This window comes from Musca autumnalis, unplaced genomic scaffold (genome assembly GCF_047663935.1).
Source record: "Musca autumnalis isolate F117 unplaced genomic scaffold, ASM4766393v1 scaffold_1, whole genome shotgun sequence".
NCBI classification, from domain to species: Eukaryota; Metazoa; Arthropoda; class Insecta; order Diptera; family Muscidae; genus Musca; species Musca autumnalis.
In genome coordinates, this window is record NW_027411644.1 from 201,418,476 (window position 1) to 201,440,697 (window position 22,222).

The 22,222-nt window shown below is 38.4% G+C and overlaps 2 protein-coding genes across 11 annotated transcripts in view; one reads left to right on the forward strand and one right to left on the reverse strand.

Annotated features, from left to right (window-relative positions):
• Positions 1–403: 403 nt before the first annotated feature.
• On the forward strand, positions 404–11,416 carry LOC141390188 (serine protease ea-like). The gene is made up of 7 exons (XM_073962911.1): positions 404–596; positions 658–811; positions 876–1,600; positions 6,246–6,300; positions 10,100–10,257; positions 10,332–10,485; positions 10,561–11,416. The coding sequence occupies exons 1-7, from the start codon at positions 549–551 to the stop codon at positions 11,289–11,291; spliced, it is 2,025 nt and encodes a 674-aa protein (XP_073819012.1). The 5' UTR covers positions 404–548; the 3' UTR covers positions 11,292–11,416.
• Positions 11,417–20,605: 9,189 nt separating this feature from the next.
• PKD (serine/threonine-protein kinase D3) overlaps positions 20,606–22,222 on the reverse strand; it is a 114,887-nt gene continuing 113,270 nt past the window's right edge. For all 10 annotated transcript variants that reach the window (XM_073959917.1, XM_073959916.1, XM_073959911.1 and 7 more), the window contains 2 exons: positions 22,003–22,185; positions 20,606–21,930 (listed from right to left, as the gene is read on the reverse strand). In XM_073959917.1, coding sequence (XP_073816018.1) covers positions 21,731–21,930; positions 22,003–22,185 — 383 coding nt within the window. In that variant the 3' untranslated portion in view covers positions 20,606–21,730. The remainder of the gene's footprint in view (positions 21,931–22,002; positions 22,186–22,222) is intronic.

Genomic DNA, 22,222 nt, shown 5'->3' on the forward strand with positions numbered 1-22,222 from the left:
TTTTACTACAATTTTTGCATTTTTTCTGGAAAAGGAAAACATTCTGTAATGAATAGGTAAACAAATGGGCTTTCTGTTTCAAAGTCTTTGTTAGTTTTTAATTAAACAATACCGGAACGGAATCCTTATAACATAGGTTTTATGAGGTTCGAGTACTGTCGAATGTACTCTTATAAATTAAGTGAAAGTGTTACTGCCGATGAAAATGTGGAATCATCCTGAGGTGGTGTCATTCTCACAAAGCCAGTGAGAACCCATAGACACCATATAACATCACTTCATCATCATCATCATCATACCATACCATCAAATCTCAAACCATTAGGTCTTCTCATGGAAAACGGTGCCCACTGTATGTACAATGGAACCATCATATATTCTTTCAAAAGTGTCACTAATTTATTACACCTAATAATTTGAATTTTATATACTTTTCAGATCAGGCCTGTGTCAATCCACACAATGAAAATGGTGTTTGTATTAATCTTTTGAGCTGTCCACCGCTGTTGAATCTTTTAAAAAATGTTCAGAGAAGTAATGCCGAAACCATGTTCCTGCAACAGAGTCAATGTGATTTTGTGGGCTCCACTGTTTATGTCCGTCTATTTGAAACTCTTGTAAATTTCTTAGTCTAAAATTGTCTTTTTCCAAAAACAGGTTTGCTGTGTTCTGCAACAAAGTGTGCGCTTTCAAGTAGATTTATTGCCAACAACACGAGAATGCGGTAAATCATTTGATAATCGCATTTTGGGTGGAAATGTTACCAGAATTGATGAGTATCCCTGGGTGGCTTTAATCGAATATACCAAACGTATGTTCCTTCAATTTCAAATAATGAAATGTGTTGACATTTGTCTTTCTTTGCCTTTTTTTAGCTTTCAATGAAAAAGGATTCCACTGTGGAGCGGCTCTAATTAGCAAACGTTATGTCTTGACTGCAGCCCATTGTGTAACAGGTTCTGGTATACCAGCCGATTGGAGACCAACTAGCGTACGTCTAGGTGAATGGGATCGTACAACTGATCGCGATTGTGAACGTCTCATAAATGGAAAATTTGATTGTGCCGATCCTCACATAGATGTGGCCATTGAAGAAATTACTGCCCATCCCATGTATAGGTCAAGTGATAAAAATCATTTGTATGACATTGCCTTGATCCGTTTGAATCGTGAAATCTCATTTACGGACTTTGTGGGGCCAGTATGTTTACCTGTTCAAACGGAATTACGTTCACGTACCTTTGAATCCCTCAAATTGGATGTCACTGGATTTGGTACCACTGAGGATAGTCGTAGCAGTGATTTGAAATTAAAGGCTGGTGTCGATGCTTGGAATTTGGATGAATGTCGTAAAAAATACTCACCGAAAAAAGTATTTCTCGATAGTTCACAAATGTGCGCTGGTGGGGTGGAAGGTGTAGATTCTTGTCGTGGTGATTCTGGTGGCCCTCTGGTCATAAAACAGAGAGTTGAAAATCGTGATGTTTATATTTTGGCAGGTGTTGTATCATTTGGACCAACACCGTGTGGTTTACCAGGTTGGCCGGGCGTATATACACGTGTCGGTGCCTATATCGACTGGATAACGGATAATATGAAAGCTTAAATGTGTTGTAAAATAATTACTGTTTTTTAAATAAATGTGGATAAACGCTTTTGTATTGTTTAAATTTGTTGTTTGAATTGATTTTTGAATATTTTTCTTATTTTTTCAGGATAAATATTTAACTGTTTAACCTTTTGTGGTCTTCTATAGACAGAAGACCTCTTGAGGTTTCCTTTAGACAGAAGACCTCTTGAGGTTTCCTATAGACAGAACACCTCTTGAGGTCTTCTATAGACTATAGATAGAAGACCTCTTGAGGTCTTCTATACACGCAGAGAAAAAAATATGTTTGATCTAACAATATTCCAAGAGCAAAATATGTAGTGTTAACATATTGTTGGATTCCTCATGTAGTATTGTAAATCCAAAAATAGTTTGTGTCAACTGAACAATATTTCTCTCTTTTCTTCGAAAATTTGTTTCTCTTCTCTCGCTATTCGATGCCGTGTTGAAAAAACAATTTTGGTGAGTTGTGGTGTGTTTGTATGACATGCTGCCTTTACCTTTGTTTTTGTGTGTATGTACTTGTGAGACTCTTGTTTTTATTTGTTTCTGTTTTGTTTCATTCTTCTTTCCTTTTCATGTTTGTTATGGTGTTTAATTATTCCTTATGTTGTGGTGGGTTCTTGTGGCTTTTTGTTTGTCTTTGTTGTCAGCCAATGCAGCAAACCATGTATTGTGTTCATCAATGATTGCAATATTATACGCGACATTTATATCCAAGTTATGCGAAAAGTGTATATGAGAAGTATATGCACTCAAATCAAAAATTTCTGGGCTGGTTTTCTGTATTGACAATACTTTTTGTAAACAAAATTAGATTATGATAGTTCCTACAATCGGTATTGTTAACGATTTTAACAATATTGCGGAAATTCGAAAGTTGTTTTTGTTTTCTATGTTTGGAACAAAAGATGGTATTTTTGGATTTGGATTACAATGTTTGAACAAAACAAATACATTTTTGGAACCAAAACATATATTTTTGTTCCAACAAAAGCGAAAAATATTTTTTCTCTGCGTGTAGACAGGAGACCTCTTGAGGTCTTCTACAGACAGAAGAACTCTTGAGGTCTTCTATACACAGAAGACCTCTTGAGGACTTCTATAGACAGAAGACCTCTTGAGGTCTTCAATAGACTGAAGATCTCTTGAGGTTTTCAATAGACTGAAGATCTCTTGAGGTCTTCAATAGACTGAAGATCTATTGAGGTCTCCTATAGAGAAAATACCTCTTGAGGTCTTCTATATACAGAAGACTTCTTGAAGTCTACAATAGTCTGATGATCTCTTGAAGACTTCAATAGACTAAAGATCTCTTAAGGTCTTCAATAGACTGAAGATCTCTTGAGGTCTCCTATAGAGAAAAGACCTCTTGAGGTCTTCTATAAACAGAATACCTCTTGAGATTTTCTATAGACTGAAGACATCTTGAGGTCTTCAATAGACAGAAGACCTCTTGAGGTTTCCTATAGATAGAAGACCTCTTTAGGTCTCCTAAAGACAGAAGACCTCTTGAGGTCTTTCATAGACAGGAGACCTCTAGAGTTCTTCTATAGAAAGAAAACCTCTAGAGTTCCTCTATAGAAGGAAGTCCTCTTTTGGTCTTCTATAGACAGAAGATTTCTTGATTCCTTCCATAGCAAAAGGCCAGAAGACCTCTTAAGGTCTATAGACAAAAGGCCTCTTTAGGTCTTTGGACAGAAGATCTCTTGAGGTCTATAGAAAAATACCTCTTTAGGTCTTCTGTAGACGGAAGACCTCTTCAGACCTCTTATAGGCAAAAGACCAGAAGATCTCTTGAGGTTTTCTATAGACAGAAGACTTTGTGAGATCTACTTCGGCTTTCGGCTTTTGTAGGTAGAATACCTCTTGAAGACTTCTATATGCAGAAGTCGTCCTAAGATCTTTTATATACAGAACACTTCTTAAGATGTTCTATATACAAGTAGTGCTATCAAGGTCGTGTTAAGACAAAAAAGGCTACTAAGACATTTTATAGGCAGATGAATCCTTGAGACTTCTAAAAGCAAAAGACGAATTTTGGGGCTCCTCTACGAACAGAAGGGCTTTTGAGAACCCTCTGAGATCTTTTCTGAAATACGAAATTCGGACTTCATTCTGGCCCCTGCATATCTAGATTTTTTCACATTTTCGTATTACAAATTCTCTCTGTTTCCTGTTCCTCTCCTCTCTCTCTTTTCTCCTCATATGTACCTCTCTCGTGCTCCACGCGTTGCTACAGATTACAGTATAGCCCTATATGCCACATTCTTCTCTTCGGTAGCAGCACGAAACTCGTAGTCACACCATGGGTTCCTTGGCATGTCTCCAAGTATGGATTGTGCGGCGTTTTGCATGGAGTGGTGAAAACCAGGAATTTTTTTTTTAATAATTTCTTGTCTCAATTCTTGATTTCCATAGCTTCAAACTATTATTTTTTTCACGATGCATCTCAGCTTTTTATGTATTTTTAAAACATTTGATATGATTTGACGACAGCGAGGAGTCATTTTTCACCGACTGTTTAGAGATTAATGTCGAAGGAAATGCTCGCGAAAACAAGCAGTAAGATGGCGCAATCGGTGCGAAACGCTCATAGAATATTCTACACATATGTGATAAAAGGCTCAAGCGTGTACAAAAAAAAAAAAAAAATTCTCCATTGTTCTATTCTGATGTGTTGTGGATATGGGAATGTGGCTGCTGAGGTTGTGATAAAGAGCTACTGTTTTTATCCTCCTGTGGGGAGAAGCAGAAGAAATTAATTAGATTTGTTTGCCAAGCCATGTAAGATTTTTGGCAAATTGGTATATGTAGATGGGATCTATGTCGGAAAAGAAAGTCAGAGTATTTATCTCATATCTACCGAAGAATCGATGTCTCCTCGTGAGTAGCGAGGGGCACCAACATAGTATATGTTCGACCGTCTCTGTTTTTTCTGGGTCTTGACATAGCCTACAGTACTCAACACTACTCTTGTCCCATCTAGAAGTTAGGGATCTGACCATGCTATGACCAGTAATGAGTCCTACAGTGGTCTTTATCCCTAACTTATTTAGTGAAAAGAGAGAATTGGTTCTGTATCGAGAGTAGATAGGCCAGATTGCCTTGGATACCTTGCAACCAGGTTCCGTTTGCCATCTTTGTCCTGCTTTCTCAAGAAAGAAGCCGCGAAGTTTTCGGATGTAGTAGCACATTGGTGGTCTGATAGATGACTCTACTGGTACGAGTAAGTCAGTCGACTGAGAGCCACCCCGTGTAGGGATACGAAGTGGAATGCAATAATCGGTTTTCGATTATACGGTTTTCGTGAAAAACTTAAAACTCGATTTTCGGTTAGTCGATTATTTGAGAGTGCACTAAAAGTCGACTTTCGATTATTCGTTAACCGCCTTTCGTTAACCGTTTATAATCGACCATTTTCGTTGATGCGATCGATGATGTATATACATACATATGTATAAAAAAGTACTGTTCACTACGCGGTTTTAGCACACCCAATAGTCAACTACGACTAATAGTCGTCCACGATTAATAGCCGACTACGAATAATAATAGACTATGACTAATGATCGACTACGAATAATAGTTGACTCCCTCTTTCGAAAGTCGATTAAGAAAAATCGATTATCCGGTTTTCGCATAGTCAATAGTCGACTACGACTTTTAGAAATTTTGCGGCTAATAATCGATTAATCGATTAACCGAAATCGATTTTACGTATCCCTAACCCCGTGCTAGTTTATCCGCCTCTTCGTTCCCCTCTATATCACTGTGTCCTGGAACCCAACAAAGACCAACGATATCACGTACTTCAAGTAGAGCATTTTTGCAGTCAAGGATAGCTTTTGAATTTATGGTCCACGACTTGAGGACCTTAAGGGTCGCTTGCCTATCGACAAATATAGTCACGGGTCCTTTAATACTGCTCCCAAGTTCTTTGACCATATCCACTGTTTTTCCGATGGCAAAAATCTCTGCCTGAAAGACGCTGCAATTATCATTGAGTTTGAAGGATTGTTTAATTGGTGGGTTCTCGCAGTAGACCCCTGCTCCTGTGCCATCCTCCATATTGGAGCCGTCTGTGTAGATGGCCAGACCGCCAAGAAAGAGGACTGCCACTAGAACAGGCATCCCTGCTGGGAATTGCCACGTTTATTGGGTTGAAGTTGAGTGAAGTGGGTGTATAATCACTAATGTGATTGAGTCCACTGAACTCAAGTAGTTTGGTAAAAGGAGAGAAGACCTTTGCATGTCCAAATCGTAAACACTGCCACACCCCTGTCTCTCGGAGCCTGAAAGCCGTCCTCACCGCTTGAAAATGAGTAGTGATATCCAGAGGTTGGAGATCAAGTATCACATTCAAAGCGGCTTGAGGTGTGCTTCTGATAGCACCAGAGATGAGCAGAGATGTGGCTCTTTGAACACTGGATAATTTGGACAGAAGTGCACTATTCCCGAGAGCATGCCACCAGACAAGCCCGCCATAGGTAAGTATGGGAAGAACCACTGTATCATACAACCAGTGTATGACCTTTGGTCTGGGGCCCCAACTTTTACCAATGGAGTTCTTGCAGGAATAGAGTGCCATAAAACCCCCCTTTGCCCTCTCCTCAGTGTTTATTTTCCAACTTAGGCATTGGTCCAGGATCAAACCGAGGTATTTGGCTTCTTGAGGCAACTCCGTCCAGGTTTGGCAGCAGGAATTCGGGAAGTTTGCACTTCTACGTGTATAGTACGAGTTCCGTCTTTGATGATTCTGCTCTTCAGCATCGCATCAACAAGGATAGAGGAAATTCCTGCGTTGATGAGCGAATTATGAATGGATTCAAGTTTCACATTGTTCAAAGCTCTCTCTATATCTAGAAAGGCTCCATATTACTCTCAATATATCCAACCACCTCGTCTAAGGCGGTATCTACTGACTTGCCTTTAATACCCAGCAAAATGTTCGATGCCAAAGATGCTATTCAAGAATGGGTGCAAGTGAAATGGAATGTCATTTTTTCAGCATCTTCACTCATTCTTTTTACAAGAGCGTGACAATTCAATTCATGCAATTCATTTTCAGATCCTAAGCATGTCATCTTTACTAACTCGATGGAATGGCATCTTCAACAATTCTTTGGCATGGCATCTATACCAATCCTTTGGCATGCCATCTTAACCAATTCCCAATAGCATTTTCACTAACCTTTGGCATGTCATTTTCACCAACGCTTTGGCATGTAATTTTCACGTCTTGTTCGGAATATGGAAAATGCTGTATTGAAAAATGATTTTCATTTTTTTTATTTTATTAATTCAAATGAATTAATGAATTAACTGTAATTTATTTATCGTCATAAAGTTTACATCTATAATTGCAGTTTGTTCTCGTTGTTGTAACTGTAGTTAATATGTTTGTATCCTCATTTTTCTGCTTAATCTGACTCTGTGTCTATCAGCCTAAGAATATTGCTATTTCGCTATTTATATGGTTTGTAACCACAAAGCTGCAAACTTAAGTTTCTTAGCAGGATTGGTAGGGCAATAGAAACGGAGCAGGGTGTCGTCGGGGCCTTTGCTGTATGCTGGGCAGATGTTTTCCACGGTGTCATCAGTACTTGCCCTATAGGAATTTTGACTGCAAGGACCGCATTCACACGATAACTGTTTACTGCATCTGTGACTGCATTCGTGTGAATGCTACTTAAACCTGGTTGAAAGGCTTGTTTATCTAGAGGTTCTCTCTTGTAACGTTAGACTTCTCTTTCTAGATTATGAATTCTGCTATCATCGACCATGACATTCAACTCAATTGTTCCCAACTCTGCCTCCCAGGTAGTGAACTGAGTGGCCGTAGATTTATTGGCTGGTATTTGCATATTCCTCGGGTGGAAAAATTGTTAGATCAGACAAAAAGGAGTTCAGTCTTTCACAAACTTGTCTTTCAAACTTGGACGGTGCGTAGTCTGCTCGATGATAATATCAAAGGGCTTTCCTAAATCAAGTGTCACTATCACTGTTCTTGCTCTAAGTGAGTCCTCGGCTAATATGGAGATGGAGATGGCCTTCAGCGCAGTTGTTGTGCTGCTTACGGATCCTATGGTATTGATCGGCAACTGGAAAGTTATTACTGATGCTGGAAGAACCAAAGCCACAAGGGTCATTGCTACGGGCGACAAAATCGAAATCGGTTTGTAAGATTCACCTTTGCTGGCATCCTTTTCGGGCTTCAGTAGCTGGCCTATTTTCCAGACTTCGGGAACGATGTGTTTGGCAAGCGACAGGTTGTAAATTTAAGTGAGGAACTTGACTTCCGGCCGTCCCAGCTGTTGCAGTCTAAACACCGCCGCTGCACGCAAGAAAGTTTACTTTATTTATTTCTTAAGCCTATGGGCAAATTCCCTTACAGACTGCGATATTTGTAATATTCATAATTAAATACAAATTCTAAAAAAATTCTAATTTTTTAATATAAATTTTCAAATTTTTTTAAAATTTTAATACAATTATGTACAAAATTATATATTTAAACATATAAAAAATAATATTTTAATCTAAAAATTGCTTTAAAAAAGATTTAAAAGACTCTCTTGAAGTATTAAAATCGATAACAGATATTCTGTTTAAATTATTAAAATTATGTAGAGCACCAACTAGCGGGCTATTTATAATATAGTTCTGGCGGTAACAATCAATCGAGAAAATATTGTGTGATCTAAGATTTCGACGAGGAATGTTAAATGATATTTTACACATAAGATATGGACAGTCAATGTTAACTTCCTCCGCAACAGGTTTTGATTCATCTTACAAAAGGATTTTACTTCCCATCAGTGCAGTGCAGATTTCGACATTGACTCCAACTGCAGATTACTATTTCGTGAATTTTATTTTACAGCGTTTTGGAAATTTTTGTTGTTTTGTAGGGATCTACAATCGACTTGTTGAGCAGGGTTCTCTAGAGCAGGCAAGGAAACTTTTATGATTGGTCTGTTCCTTTACTTTTAAAAATGGTAATTGTTGCAAAAATGGTAAAAGTGGTGATCTGCTCTCATATAAATTGTATACTTTTAAAAGTAAGGAAACACTTTGCGGGTAAAAACTGGTAACCTCAGGTACGTAAAGGAACACGACTAATACCAAAGAGTGCAGTCCGACTCTAATTTTAGCTCAATGATTGGGACTTCCTAGCATAATAAATCTTACATTGCTTTAAACGTACATATTTAGATAAATAAATGAATATATACATGTGTAAAAATAAAAACACAAAATTCATCTCCATTGGATCGATGGAATGGTTTCAAATGCTAAGGAAAAGATCGGATCTATAACGACTTCCTTTGAATTGGTTCAAATGCTGATGAAACGATCGGATCTTTCACGACTTCCTTCGAATGGGTTCAAATGCCGATGAAAAGATCGGATCTTCCACGACTTCATTTGAACCAATGCAAACGATCTCATGGAACCACTTCCATAATATAGGGTATAGGCATGCTGCGAGTTGCTTATAATAGTGGGGCCCAAATGAGACCGGATGTCGTAGTCAAGTAGTCTCTCTAGAGCTTTAAGGAGGAAGGAAGAAAACTAATAGGTCTATAGTCTTTAGGTTGTGTGTGACTTGGTTTCCCAGCTTTGGGAATGTAAGTCACCGTTACCTCCTTCTATGAGTTAGGTATGTACGATAAACGCAAGCAAGCCCTATATATCTCCTTTATGGTTATCAGTACCGAATCAGTAAGCTTTAATAAGAATTTTACAGATGAACACGTTTATAACAAGCGCCGGATATAACGAAACCATTTTCTTTTTCCTACCCCCTATTCTCATTTTACCCATTTTATTCGTTCCAACCCAATGACCGCGGTTAGAACAAAAGAAAAACGATTATAATGAACTAAAATATGATCCGCCAAAAGATTTTTTATAAATATTGATTGAAATATTTGGTCTGTTCCAGTACTGCAAGAATCTACTAATTTTTACTATTTTTTTCGATAACATAAAGGAAAAATTGTTATCGTAGTAAAAAGTAGTAGCTTCTTGCAGGTTCTGGAACACAGCAATTGATTCGCGAAGTCAAATGAACTGTTAAAATGAAATGTCAAATATCAAGCCGAATACGAATTCCAAAGTTAAATAATTTTTAACTTCGGCGCCTGAAATCTTGCTTCGTTGTGGGCTGTTCTATTGAAAACAGTAGACTTTAATTTCTCGCTTTCACGCCAAGCAAGCGCAGCAAGCAACAAAAATCCATTGTGTTTCTAACATTATTGGACAAAGCTCTTCTTAAGTCGTGTCAACCTGTTGTAGCTGTACTCTATTACATGGTAAAATATCACTAAAATGTTATATGGTAAAATTTAATCATATGTTTTTAATATATCTTTTTCTTTTATAATATGGTTACACGAAACATATTTATTCTTAGAGTGAAGAAGAAATTGTGTCGTATCATATCATAATGCAATGTGTGTGTTGTTTTTTTTATTTTTCTAGATGAAGAATGTGTTAATCCAATGGAGCAGAATGGAGAATGCATTAAAATTTTGAATTGCCCACCCCTCTTAAATCTTTTAAAAAGTACTGAAAGAAGTTTATCAGAAATCAGATTCCTGCAAGAAAGTCAATGCGATCTCGTAAATTCCGAAGTTTATGTGAGTTAAGAGAGCATGCGCAACTCTATGAAATTTCTTGTGTTGATCTTCTTCTTATTTTTCTCTAAAATCAGGTATGCTGTGTTTTTGACTCGGGCAACCGCGTGAATTCAGACTTATTGCCGACAACACAGGAATGTGGTAAATCATTTGATAATCGGATACTGGGTGGAAATGTTACCCAAATTGATGAATATCCCTGGGTGGCACTAATCGAGTATACCAAACGTAATTATTTATTCGAATTATCGATTCGATTAAATTCGACATTTGTTAATGTTTTCTACATTGCTGTCTTTGCAGCTTACAATATGAAAGGATTCCACTGTGGAGCATCTTTAATAAATAACCGTTATGTTTTGACTGCAGCACATTGTGTATCGCGTTCTAGCATTCCAGCCAATTGGAGACCCACCGGGGTACGTCTTGGTGAATGGGATCGTTCTACAGACCGAGATTGTGAAACTCTTATAAATGGACACTATGATTGTGCCGATCCACATTTAGATGTAGGCATTGAAAAAATCATTTCCCATCCCATGTATAGATCTGATGATAAAAATCATTTCTTCGATATTGCCTTGGTACGCTTAAATCGTTATATCCAATATAGCGATTTTGTTAGTCCTGTATGTTTGCCTGTTGAAATGAGATATCGTTCACTTACCTATGAATTGCTCAGATTGGATGTGACTGGATTTGGTATTACCGAGAAACGCGTTAATAGTAACTTAAAATTAAAGGCTGGAGTTGACGTTTGGCGATTTGAAGATTGTCATGAAAAATATGCAACGAAAAATGTAGATGTGGATACAACTCAAATGTGTGCTGGAGGTGAGAAGGGTGTAGATTCGTGTCATGGCGATTCCGGTGGTCCTCTGGTCATAAAGCAGAGAATTCGCAATCGTGAAGTTTATGTATTGGCAGGTGTTGTATCGTTTGGACCAACGCCATGTGGTTTGCCCGGTTGGCCTGGTGTATATACACGCGTGGGAGCCTACATGAATTGGATTCTGTATAACATTAGACCCTAAAAATATGATGTAATCATGCTAGAAATGGCATAAGTCGAAAACAGCAATTTTCCAGGAGAGGAAAAATATTCATATTTTGTAGCTTTTTAAAATCTTAAAAATATATATCAAAATTTACTTAAATCGACGAAAGATACTTTCTCTAAAAAAATCGCAGATCTATGAATAAAATGTTCCTTTTCCCATAATAGGTTTTTTATTATTCTCAAGAAAAAAGTTTCTTCGAGTACAGCAACCCGATGGTATGTATGTATGCTCTCATTGCAGTACTTGCTCGAGACCCTTCCCACGTCAGGAGTGATTTTATTATCTATCAAACAGGTTTGAATAGCATTCACACCGATGCAGTCCCAAATGCCATAAACAGAAATCGTGTGAGTGCGGTCCTCGGAGTACATCCACCATCTATCGCAGATGAGGAGCTTACAATGTATGTTCTCTTGCAGTACTTGCTTGAGACCCTTCCCACCCAGTCATGTCAGGAGTGATTTTATTATCTATCAAACAGGTTTGAATAGCATTCACACTGATGCAGTCCAAAATGCCATAAACAGAAATCGTGTAAGTGCGGTCCTAGGAGTACATCCACCATCTATCGCAGATGATGAGCTTACAATGTATGCTCTCTTGCAGTACTTGCTTGAGACCCTTCTCACCCAGTCATGTCAGGAGTGATTTTATTATCTATCAAACAGGTTTGAATAGCATTCACACTGATGCAGTCCAAAATGCCATAAACAGAAATCGTGTGAGTGCGGTCCTCGGAGTACATCCCCCATCTATCGCAGATGAGGAGCGTCAGCTGCTACGACAAACCGGAATAGTTTTGGCTCACCTATGCTCGGAATGATTTAGCCGTATGAATTCGTATAGGGCAAGGATTGACGACACGAAGCAGCATTCCTAGAACTGGTGATCGACCCAGATCCAGATTAACTTACAAGCATATCATGTGCTATTCCAACAACAAAAATTTAAAAAGCTATCCGTAAATACGTGGGCTATATGTGCTCCGCATGAAAAAGTCTGACGTCGAAGTATTTATTTCAAGTTTTACATAGACGAAGAACCACATGGAGAGCTTTGGCGGTGTCCACCTTATCATCAAAGTAAAAGAAAGTGGAAAATGGAACAAGCCTTTTACGCCGGTTTGTTTAAATTTGATACATCTACAAAAACTGATTCTCCTGAAATTTTCAGTGAATGTATAGGAATGGCCCCGGTGAAAATAGGCTTATTTGGGGCTTAAAGACCGACCATGCCCACCTTTTAAATACGTTATATCCACATGGAAGATACCAAGGAACGGTCCTGACCGGCTTTAACATGGCAAAGCCCAGGATTTATCTTGGTTCCTATTTCATCTCAAGTGGACACTGACCTCCCCATGGTGTCACCTGGGTAGCTGCCTTTAACACCCGTTAAAGGTAATGAGCTAACATGTGCCGCGCGTTCACCCATAAGAACGTTAAAAACTTGGGTTTGGGCGTCGGGTTAGTAACCCCCCCTAGAAAAAAGCAGCCTATTACGAAAAACTGAAAGAAAAGAAAAACAAACCCCTCTAAAGTTGACGAACCCCGCAAACGTTTTAAGGACCATGATCTGCGTATCTGTACCTGGAATGTTCGCACTCTTTATAGAGAAGGTGCAGGCCGATATTACTGCCATACAGGAAATAAGATGGATTGGGAAAGATGTCACAACAACACCAAAAGGTGACGCACTGTATTATAGCGGCCATGACACAAAGCATGAGTTTGGTTGCCAATTTGTAGTTGGTCGGAGATTAAAACATCTGGTCTCCAGATTCACCCCAGTGAATGAAAGACTCGCTGCAATTCGATTAAAAGCAAAATTCTTCAACATCAGTTTTATTTGCGCTCATGCTCCCACTAAAGAAAAGGACGAACAGACCAAAGATATATTTTACGAGCGCTTAGAAGAAACATATGACCGTTGCCCTGCCCATGACATTAAAATCATTCTAGGCGATTTTAATGCCAAAATTGGAAAGGAGAATATCTTTGGCCCAACAGTCGGGAAATTCAGCCTCCACAGTGAAACATCTGACAATGGTATGAGGCTGATAGACTTTGCAGCTGCAAAAAACATGGTAGTTAGCAGTACCAGATTTAATCATCTCGATATTCATAAGGGCACCTGGCTGTCTCCAGATCAAAGAACAAGTAATCAAATTGATCATGTTGTGATAGATGGAAGACATTCATCGAGCGTGTTGGATGTACAATCGTTCCGAGGCGCAAACATTGATTCGGACCACTACCTTGTTGCAGCAAAGGTACGCACCCGCTTAAACGGGGCAAACAAAGTACGAACAGACACAACACGAAAGTTAGACATCGGTAAGCTGCAATCACAACAGATAGCCACAGCATATTCCACTCAACTAGCCCAATTGCTTAATCACAGCACTCCTCATCCCGATAACATATCAGCGCAATGGCAAAGCATTGCCCACTCCATGCAAACAGCCGCAAAATCCATACTTGGATACCAGAGGCCTCCACCAAGGAATCCATGGTATGATCAGGAGTGTCTTGCTGCCACCGAAGAGAAAAATGCGGCATATAGGGCTACTTTACAATCCGAAGCAACGCGTAGCGCACGAGAGAAATACAGGGAGAAAAGAAGAGAGGAGAAACGTCTTTTCCGCAGGAAAAAGAGAGAGATGGAAAAGCGGGAGTGTGAAAAAATCGAGATGTACAGGAGCCAGAATGAAGTCCGAAAATTCTACCAAAGAGTCAAGCATCCTCCTGTAGAGACCAGCAAGGTAATTTGGTAACTGATACAGATAGTGTACTCAGGATATGGAAAGAACAGTTTTCAAAACTGTTGGTATCCAATAGCAGCGAAGACGACGAAGATACCACAGTCCCAATCCCAGAAGATGGTATTGAATGTATACCGCCCAGCCAAGATGAGGTAAAGACAGCAATAAATCGGCTGAAGAATAATAAGGCAGCAGGAGCCGATGGCTTACCAGCCGAGCTGTTCAAAACCGGAGGCGACACGCTGATAAGGTGTATTCATCAGCTAGTTAGCACCATCTGGCAGGAAGAACGAGTACCCGACGATTGGAACCTGAGTATCCTGTGCCCCGTCCACAAGAAGGGAGATAAGACTGTATGCTCTAACTACAGGGGCATAAGTCTACTCCCTATTGCCTACAAGATCGTGTCAGGGATATTGTGCGAACGACTAAAGCCTATGGTCAACGAGATAATTGGACCATACCAATGCGGCTTTAGACCTGGCAAGTCCACCATTGACCAGATATTTACCCTGCGACAAATCCTGGAGAAGACCCAAGAGATGCAGATCGACACCTACCACCTTTTTGTCGATTATAAAGCAGCCTTCGACAGCCCGCTGCGTTCAAAGGTATTCCAAGCCATGTCTGAATTTGGTATCCCCGCAAAGCTCATCCGGCTTTGCAAAATGACTTTAACTGACACGAGGTCATCAGTTAAAATAGGAAAGAACATCTCCGAAGAGTTTGGTACCAAAAGAGGTTTCAGACAAGGAGACAGCCTTTCGTGTGATCTCTTTAACATCCTGCTAGAAAAGGTTATACGAGAGGCAAACGTCAAAAGAAGTGGCACAATCTACACCAATAGTCACATGTTACTTTCTTATGCTGATGATATAGACATCGTGGGCCGATCAGTAAAAGAAGTAACTGATACCTTTATAAAGGTCGAAGGAGAATCTGCTAAAGTGGGTCTGGCGGTAAACGGTGAGAAGACTAAGTTGATGGTGTCGATGCGCAATGCGTCCATTGAGCTCGGACCGACTGTGGAAGTTGGTTCCTATAATATTGAGGTAGTAAAAGACTTCGTCTACCTCGGCACCTCCGTAAACACAACAAACGACATCAGTTGTGAAATAAAAAGAAGAATCGTATTGGCAAACAGATGCTACTCTACTTTGGTTTAAGTAAGCAGTTTAAAAGCAAAGCCACATCTCGTCAAACAAAAATAACGCTCTACAAAACACTGATACTACCCGTGCTGATGTATGGCTCCGAAGCCTGGGTACTTGCGCAAGCTGACATGGCAGTGCTTGGTGTGTTTGAGAGAAAAATTCTTCGAAAGATCTACGGACCAATCTGCGTTGACGGTGAATATCGACGTCGCATGAACCACTAGCTGTATCTGCTGTACAACGACATCAATATTGTTAAACGTATCGAGATGCAGCGATTGCGTTGGCTAGGCCATATCATAAGAATGAGCGATGATGACCCCGCTAAAAAGGTGTATAAACACGGACCGCTTGGCGGTACACGCAGAATTGACAGGCCAAAGAATAGATGGCGCAAACAAGTGGATGATGAGATGAAAAGGCGCGGTATTCCAGAAAGCGAAGCAACAAATAGAGAGAATTGGAGATCTTTTCTTAGTTCGGCCTATAGAACAAATGTTCTGTAATGGGCCAGCTAAGTAAGTAAGTAAGATGTGTTGTTTTGGTAATTTTTTCTACTTATTACCATATATTTCGTTTTCTTAATGTTAATCTTAAGACCGTATAATTCGCTTTTTTGAGTAAGTGAGTTAACCAGTTTCTGTACACCGTATAGGCTAGTGGCAATTAATGTTGTGTCGTCGGCGTATCGTATACATATTGTTTATTAATTCAGAGTAATTCACCCTAACGCCGATTTGCTCGTTTTCGACTGCTTCTTGAAATATTTTGTTGGAGAATAAATTAAATAATAGAGGTGATAGGATACACCCTTGTCTAACGCCTTTGGATATTGGGATATTGTCAGTGTGTTCTCTATCAACTTGAATGCTTGCAGTTTGTTGCCAATAAAGGTTTTTTATACATCTTATTTCCTTTTCTGTTATTCCGGTATCCATCAAGATGATGGACATTAGACTAATTAGTCTATAATCACCGCATTTTCGTGCATGTGTTTTTTTGGTATAGCTATAAATGTAGATTTTAACCAGTCGTCGGGTTATTGTCCTGTATCGTAAACGTGATTGAAGAGTTTCAACAGTAGTTGCATATTGTTTTCTTCTATTAATTTCAAAATCTCTGCGGGTATTTCATCAGGGCCGACGGTCTTCTTATCTTTCATTGACTGACTTGTCGATTTGACTTCATCTTCCGTGATCGGGTTTCCTGTTATGTCTGATTCAGTATTAGTGTTATTTGCTGGCCTTTCATCATCAGTGAATGTTGTTTTGATATATTTGTGCCAAACACTTTTTCTTTCTTTGGTTTCGACAAGTCGAGCCGGATAAGTTTTGCGGTATATTCCGGATGCTTCTTTTAATTTCTTGTGTAGGTTGAAATCGTCGTGTAGCCTTTCGATTTCTTCACATTGTTTGTTAAGTTGAGCGTTCTTTGCAGCTCGTGTGGCGTTTCTAATCTCTTGGTTTATTTTCCAATAAATTTCATAGTTGGCATTTTTGTGTATTTTTCGCTTTTCGCGAAGTTCGAGGATTTCTGTTGTTATCCAAGGCTCTTCTTTTCGGGTGGGTTTTGTCCCTAGTATAGTTGAGGTTGTTTTAAAGACAGTTTTCATTTCATTCCACAACTGCTCAGTGCATTGTCTGTTGACGTTATTAAGTTTAGTGTTTATAAATTCTTTTACCCTTTCTTTTGTGGACGGTTCCTCTAGTTTTTCTAGATTAAGTTTAGTTTCTGGAGCCTTTTTTCTTGGCACTCCAAGTCTTATTCGCATTTTGCATGATAAAGGATTATGGTCGGAAGCGACATCCGCTCCGGGATATGTGGAGCATGTTACAACACAAGAATAGTAGCGTCGATTTATTAGTATATAGTCAATTTGATTTCTAACAGGATTTTCTGTACTATCTTGTGGCGATCGCCATGTATACAGCATCTTGGGTCATGGCAAAATAGAGTATTTACTATTTTCATGTTGTGTTCTTGGCAAAATTGTATGAGCATGTCCCCTCTTTCATTTCTGGTGCCTAGTCTAAATTTTCCCGTGATATCCGTTGTTTCTATATTTCCCACCTTAGCGTTGAAATCTCCTGAACAATCGTGATTTCATGTGGTTTTGTCATTTTCATGAGTTGTTCAACATCGCTGTAAAATTTTTCTATTTCCTCGTTATTTGAGTCACACGTTAGTGCATAGACTTGGATAATATTCATATTAAGTGGTTTCGGACATATTTTTATCATCACTCTATTGGATGATGGGACATATCCATTTATGCAGTCTGCTATCTTATTTTCCACAATGATTGCAACACCTCTCCTGTGAACGTCATCGTAGTTTCCCGAGTGATATATTTTAGTATTCTGTGACCTAAATTCGCTACTTTCTGTCCACCATGTTTCACTGATTCCTTGTATATCTATATTCAGTCTTTTCATTTCATCTATGGTATTGTTTAGTTTTCCAGGTTCGTATAGACTTCTTACATTCCATGTTCCGATATTTATTTTTACCTCCGGGGATTCGTAGCACCCTCGTTTTGCCGGAGACTGGGAGCCGTATATTATCTATTGTATTTGTATTCATTGCATTTGTATGATTTTTCTGGGGATGTTACTTTCGTGGTCTCCCGTTGCCTTCTAAAGGGTTTATAGTTTTCCTTCTTTCGTTCAGCCGCTCCTATGGCAAACAGGCGCTGTTTGCAGCCGCCAAAACTTGGACAGACGCTGCCTTTTTCCTTTTCTTGGTTCACCCCGCATATTTTATTTCTGCGGTACCCGCCATATCTGATGAGCATTCCCCTATCCACCACCTGGGGGCTTCCGATGGGAGAAAAAAGTGGAAAAAAACAACTCCGCACGGAGTTATCTAATTAAAAAATACAAAAAAAATTATCTAAGTCCATATTTACATTAGGCAAATTACCTTGCTGCAATTGTCAGTTTGTCGATGAGCGAGGGTACTGGGAGGCAAAAGGTTATGCCTCACCTCTCTCTCTCCATCAAACTGACAATTGCCACAAGGAAAATTGCTTAATGTAAATATGGAGTAATAAACAAGTAAAAAAGTGTTAAGTTCGGCCGGGCTGAACTTTTTTATACCCTCCACCATAAAATATTCTGAAGTAAAACGGAATAATTATTTTCTTTCCTGTCCACAATTTTAGGAGGAGATATTCTGTGACCACTAATACCTAAATAAGGTAAAAAATCGTAAAAAACGTATTGAATCGGTCGGGAAGCTTATATGGAGCTAAATCGAATTGCAGATACTTGGATCAAAAATTGTAGCAAAAATCCAAAAAAACGAAAACCGGGAAATACCGTTATATGGGGGCTCTACAAAACATGTATCTATGTGTACAGTTTTTCGAATTACAGATAGTTGGTCAAAACACCGAAAATGGGGAGGCACCGTTATATGGTAGCTACGAGTATACCAAAACATGGACCTATGTTGACAATTTACATGGTGGGGGGAGTGGTTCTATACAAAAACCATATGCTGACAGTTTTTGGTGGAGTTGTTGTGTGACCACTGGGAACCTCAAATGTCGACTTACAAATGGTTCGGTCGAAATTTGTAGCTAAAATCCTCCAAATACCGAAAATCGGGAGGTACCGTTACATGGGGGCTATACCAAAACATGGATCTATATTGACAGTTTTTGGTTGCTTTGTTTTGTGACCACTGTGAACTTCAACGGTCGAATTACAGGTAGTTCGGTCGCAAAATGTAGATATAATCCCCAAAAATGGCAGGTAACGTTATATGGCTATTCCAAAACGTGGACCTCTGTTTACAGTTTTTGAAGGTGATATTTTCTGATCACTAGGAACCTCAAATGTCAAATGACAGGTTGTTCGGTCAAAAATTTTAGCTAAAATCCCCAAAATACCGAAAATCGGGAGATACCGTTATTTTGGGGCTATACCAAAACATGGACCTATGTTGACAGTTGTTTGTGGAGATGTTTTTTGATCACTAGGAACTTCAACTGTCAAATTGCAGGTAGTTCGGTCGAAATTTGTAGCTAAAATCTGACAGTTTTTGGTGGAGATGTTGTGTGATGACTGGGAACCTCAAATGTCGACTTACAAATAGTTCGGTCGAAATTTGCAGCTAAAATCCTCAAAATACCGAAAATCGGGAGGTAGCGTTACATGGGGGCTATACCAAAACATGGTTCTCTTTTGACAGTGTTTAGTGGAGATGTTTTGTGATCACTAGGAACTTCAACTGTCAAATTACAGGTAGTTCGGTGAAAATTTGTAGCTAAAATCCTCAAAATACCGAAAATCGGGAGGTACCGTTATATGGGGGCTATACCAAAACATAGTCCTCTGTTGACAGTGTTTAGTGGAGATATTGTGTGACCATTGCGAACCTCAAATGTCGACTTACAAATAGTTCGTTCGAAATTTGCAGCTAAAATCCTCAAAATACCGAAAATAGGGATGTACCGTTACTTGGGGGGCTATACCAAAACACGGTTCTCTGTTGACAGTGTTTAGTAGAGATGTTTGGTGATCACTAGGTTAGGTTTAAGTTTGGTTTAAGGTAGAGGTGATGAGATGATGTGAGTGTAGCAGATGTTGAGTTGATGGTGCAGCACAGATAGGAAGGAGATGTAGAGAGAGAGGTACAAGTGGTGTTCAATAGGAACTTCAACTGTCAAATTACAGGTAGTTCGGTGAAAATTTTTAGCTAAAATCCTCAAAATACCGCTATATGGGGCTATACCAAAACATGGCCCTCTGATGACGGTTTTTAGTGGAGATATTTTGTGACCACTGGGAACCCCAAACGTGAAATTACAGGTAGTTGGTCAAAAAAAATTAGCTAAATTCCCCAAAATACCGAAAATCGGGAGATACCGTTATATGGGGGCTATACCAAAACATGGACCTATGTTGACAGTTTTCGGTGGAGATATTTTGTGATTACTAGGAACCTCAGCTGTCAAATTACAGGTATACAGTTAGGGACAAAAGTTTACAACACCCCATAAATCTCGGGTTTTAGGGTAGGTTATGATTTTGAAGAAATTCCAAGTATACAGTTTTATTTCTTTTCACTAATAAACAATATTTAATACAACAAACGTTTATTCCATAATACAAATAACGGTAAATTTTACAAAAACCAAAAAATGAGGGGACAAAAGTTTACATACACCCCAAGGAAATATGTGTATTACCGTACAATTGATGAAATTACCAGCAAAATTTGAACATTTTATTGTTTTGTATACTTGGAATTTCAGAAAAATCATAACCTACCCCAAAACCCGAGATTTATGGGGTGTATGTAAACTTTTGTCCCTAACTGTATATCACATAAAAAGTTTATTTTAAATAAAACAAAATAAATAAATTTTAAAATAATTGTTATCGTTTTATTATTCGGAAAAAATTATGACATGAGCATTAACATGAATGAACCTCATAAATTAATTTTTTTATTTTATTTTTAAGAGATTATCTCTTTTTGTTCTTCTTGTTTGATTTCTGTTAAACATTAGTGGAGTTTTTTTTAAGTTTTTCTTAAAGAACTAATTCACTACAGAAGAGCATTAATGCAGTTTGTATATATTTTTATATCTGTAGGTGTGCAGTTTTTTTTATTTGTTATTTTGTATATATTTGCATTAATAAATTTGTTCGTTTAATTTTAAAAGAGTGGGGGCCGAAGGAAGGAAAATGTAATTTTCATATCTTTTTTCGCACAATATTTTTTGTTTGTAAAGCGTTACGAATAAAATATTAAAAAAAATTACAACACTTATAACTTAATTAAACCATTATTAGTTATATATATTCTATATAGGCAATATTTATGTTTGTATATTTTTTACTTATATATAAGTAAGAATGTATGTATGTATATATAGAGAATAAGATATATATCAATTTAAGGTACCTTTTTCTGTTGTTGTTGTTCTTTCTTCATTTTAAAGACATGTTGAAAGACATTGAGGATTCAATCGACACAAAAAAAACACAAAAACTTAGCCCGAGTAACAAGAAATTGTAAAATTGAAATAGAAAATATATTTGTTGTTGTTGTGGGGTTGTCTTGAGGAATGGATCTTAAAATGTAGATCTAGTAGTACGCGTATTGTTTTTATTTTGTTTATTTGATCGTTGTCATTTAGTTATAGCAGCCGTTTGAAATCAAAAGTTTGTATATTCGAGGGGATGAGAAGAAGCAACGCCATGTGTTCCAAGGTTTTACTTGATGTGACGACATAAATGTGAACGCATCCAATTCAATGCCTTGTCACCAATTGCCTCAACTTTCGGCTTATTCGATGGTAAGCTACGGCAACTACAATTATCTATATGCAGTGCTGCGGGTGTTGTTGATGATTTACGTCTTAGTTCCTGGTACTGTTGTACTGGTGTTTGTTCTTGTTGTTGCTTCGGTTCAGGTGATTCGGGTATCTTATCGCTTAATTGGAATGTCTTACATGGTGTATTGTGTCCATTAACAGGTCACATATCACCACCAGTGGTACTGGCCCATCGTAAATCATCAGCTTCATGTGTCAGATAACGAGTGCCGACTTGACGTTCTAAATTTCTTAAATCATGATAGGTTTGTTTATCCTGCAACCAGTAATGCTGAAGACTTTTGTCGACCGTATAGCGTTTTCGTTGTTTCACTTGCAGCAGATTGTTGATCAAGTCAATGGCTGGAAAAAGAACCATGGGAAAAAGAAGAAATTATATTTTTAGGATTTTGTTTATAAAAGTTCTTAGCTTACCATTCGACGAGATTTCCTTCCATGGATTTGGTGGATACATGAATGCAGCATTTTGAATTTGATCATTAATATCTTCTTCTTCGTTAAAGGGGAATGTACCGCTCAGACTGACATAAATTATCACGCCCACACTCCACATGTCCAGGGAACGATTGTAGCCTTTGTTGCGTAGGACTTCGGGGGCTAAAATACAAAGAAGAGGAAAAAATAATTTAAGAAA

Bases quoted from the DNA above. Each gene is read 5' to 3' on its own strand.
- LOC141390188 (XM_073962911.1), top strand. From the start codon at position 549: ATGTTCCTGCAACAGAGTCAATGTGATTTTGTGGGCTCCACTGTTTAT. The intron at 1,601-6,245 runs GCTTAAATGTGT...TTTCCAACTTAG, and splicing joins GGATAACGGATAATATGAAA to GCATTGGTCCAGGATCAAAC. The intron at 10,486-10,560 runs GTAATTATTTAT...CTGTCTTTGCAG, and splicing joins ACTAATCGAGTATACCAAAC to CTTACAATATGAAAGGATTC.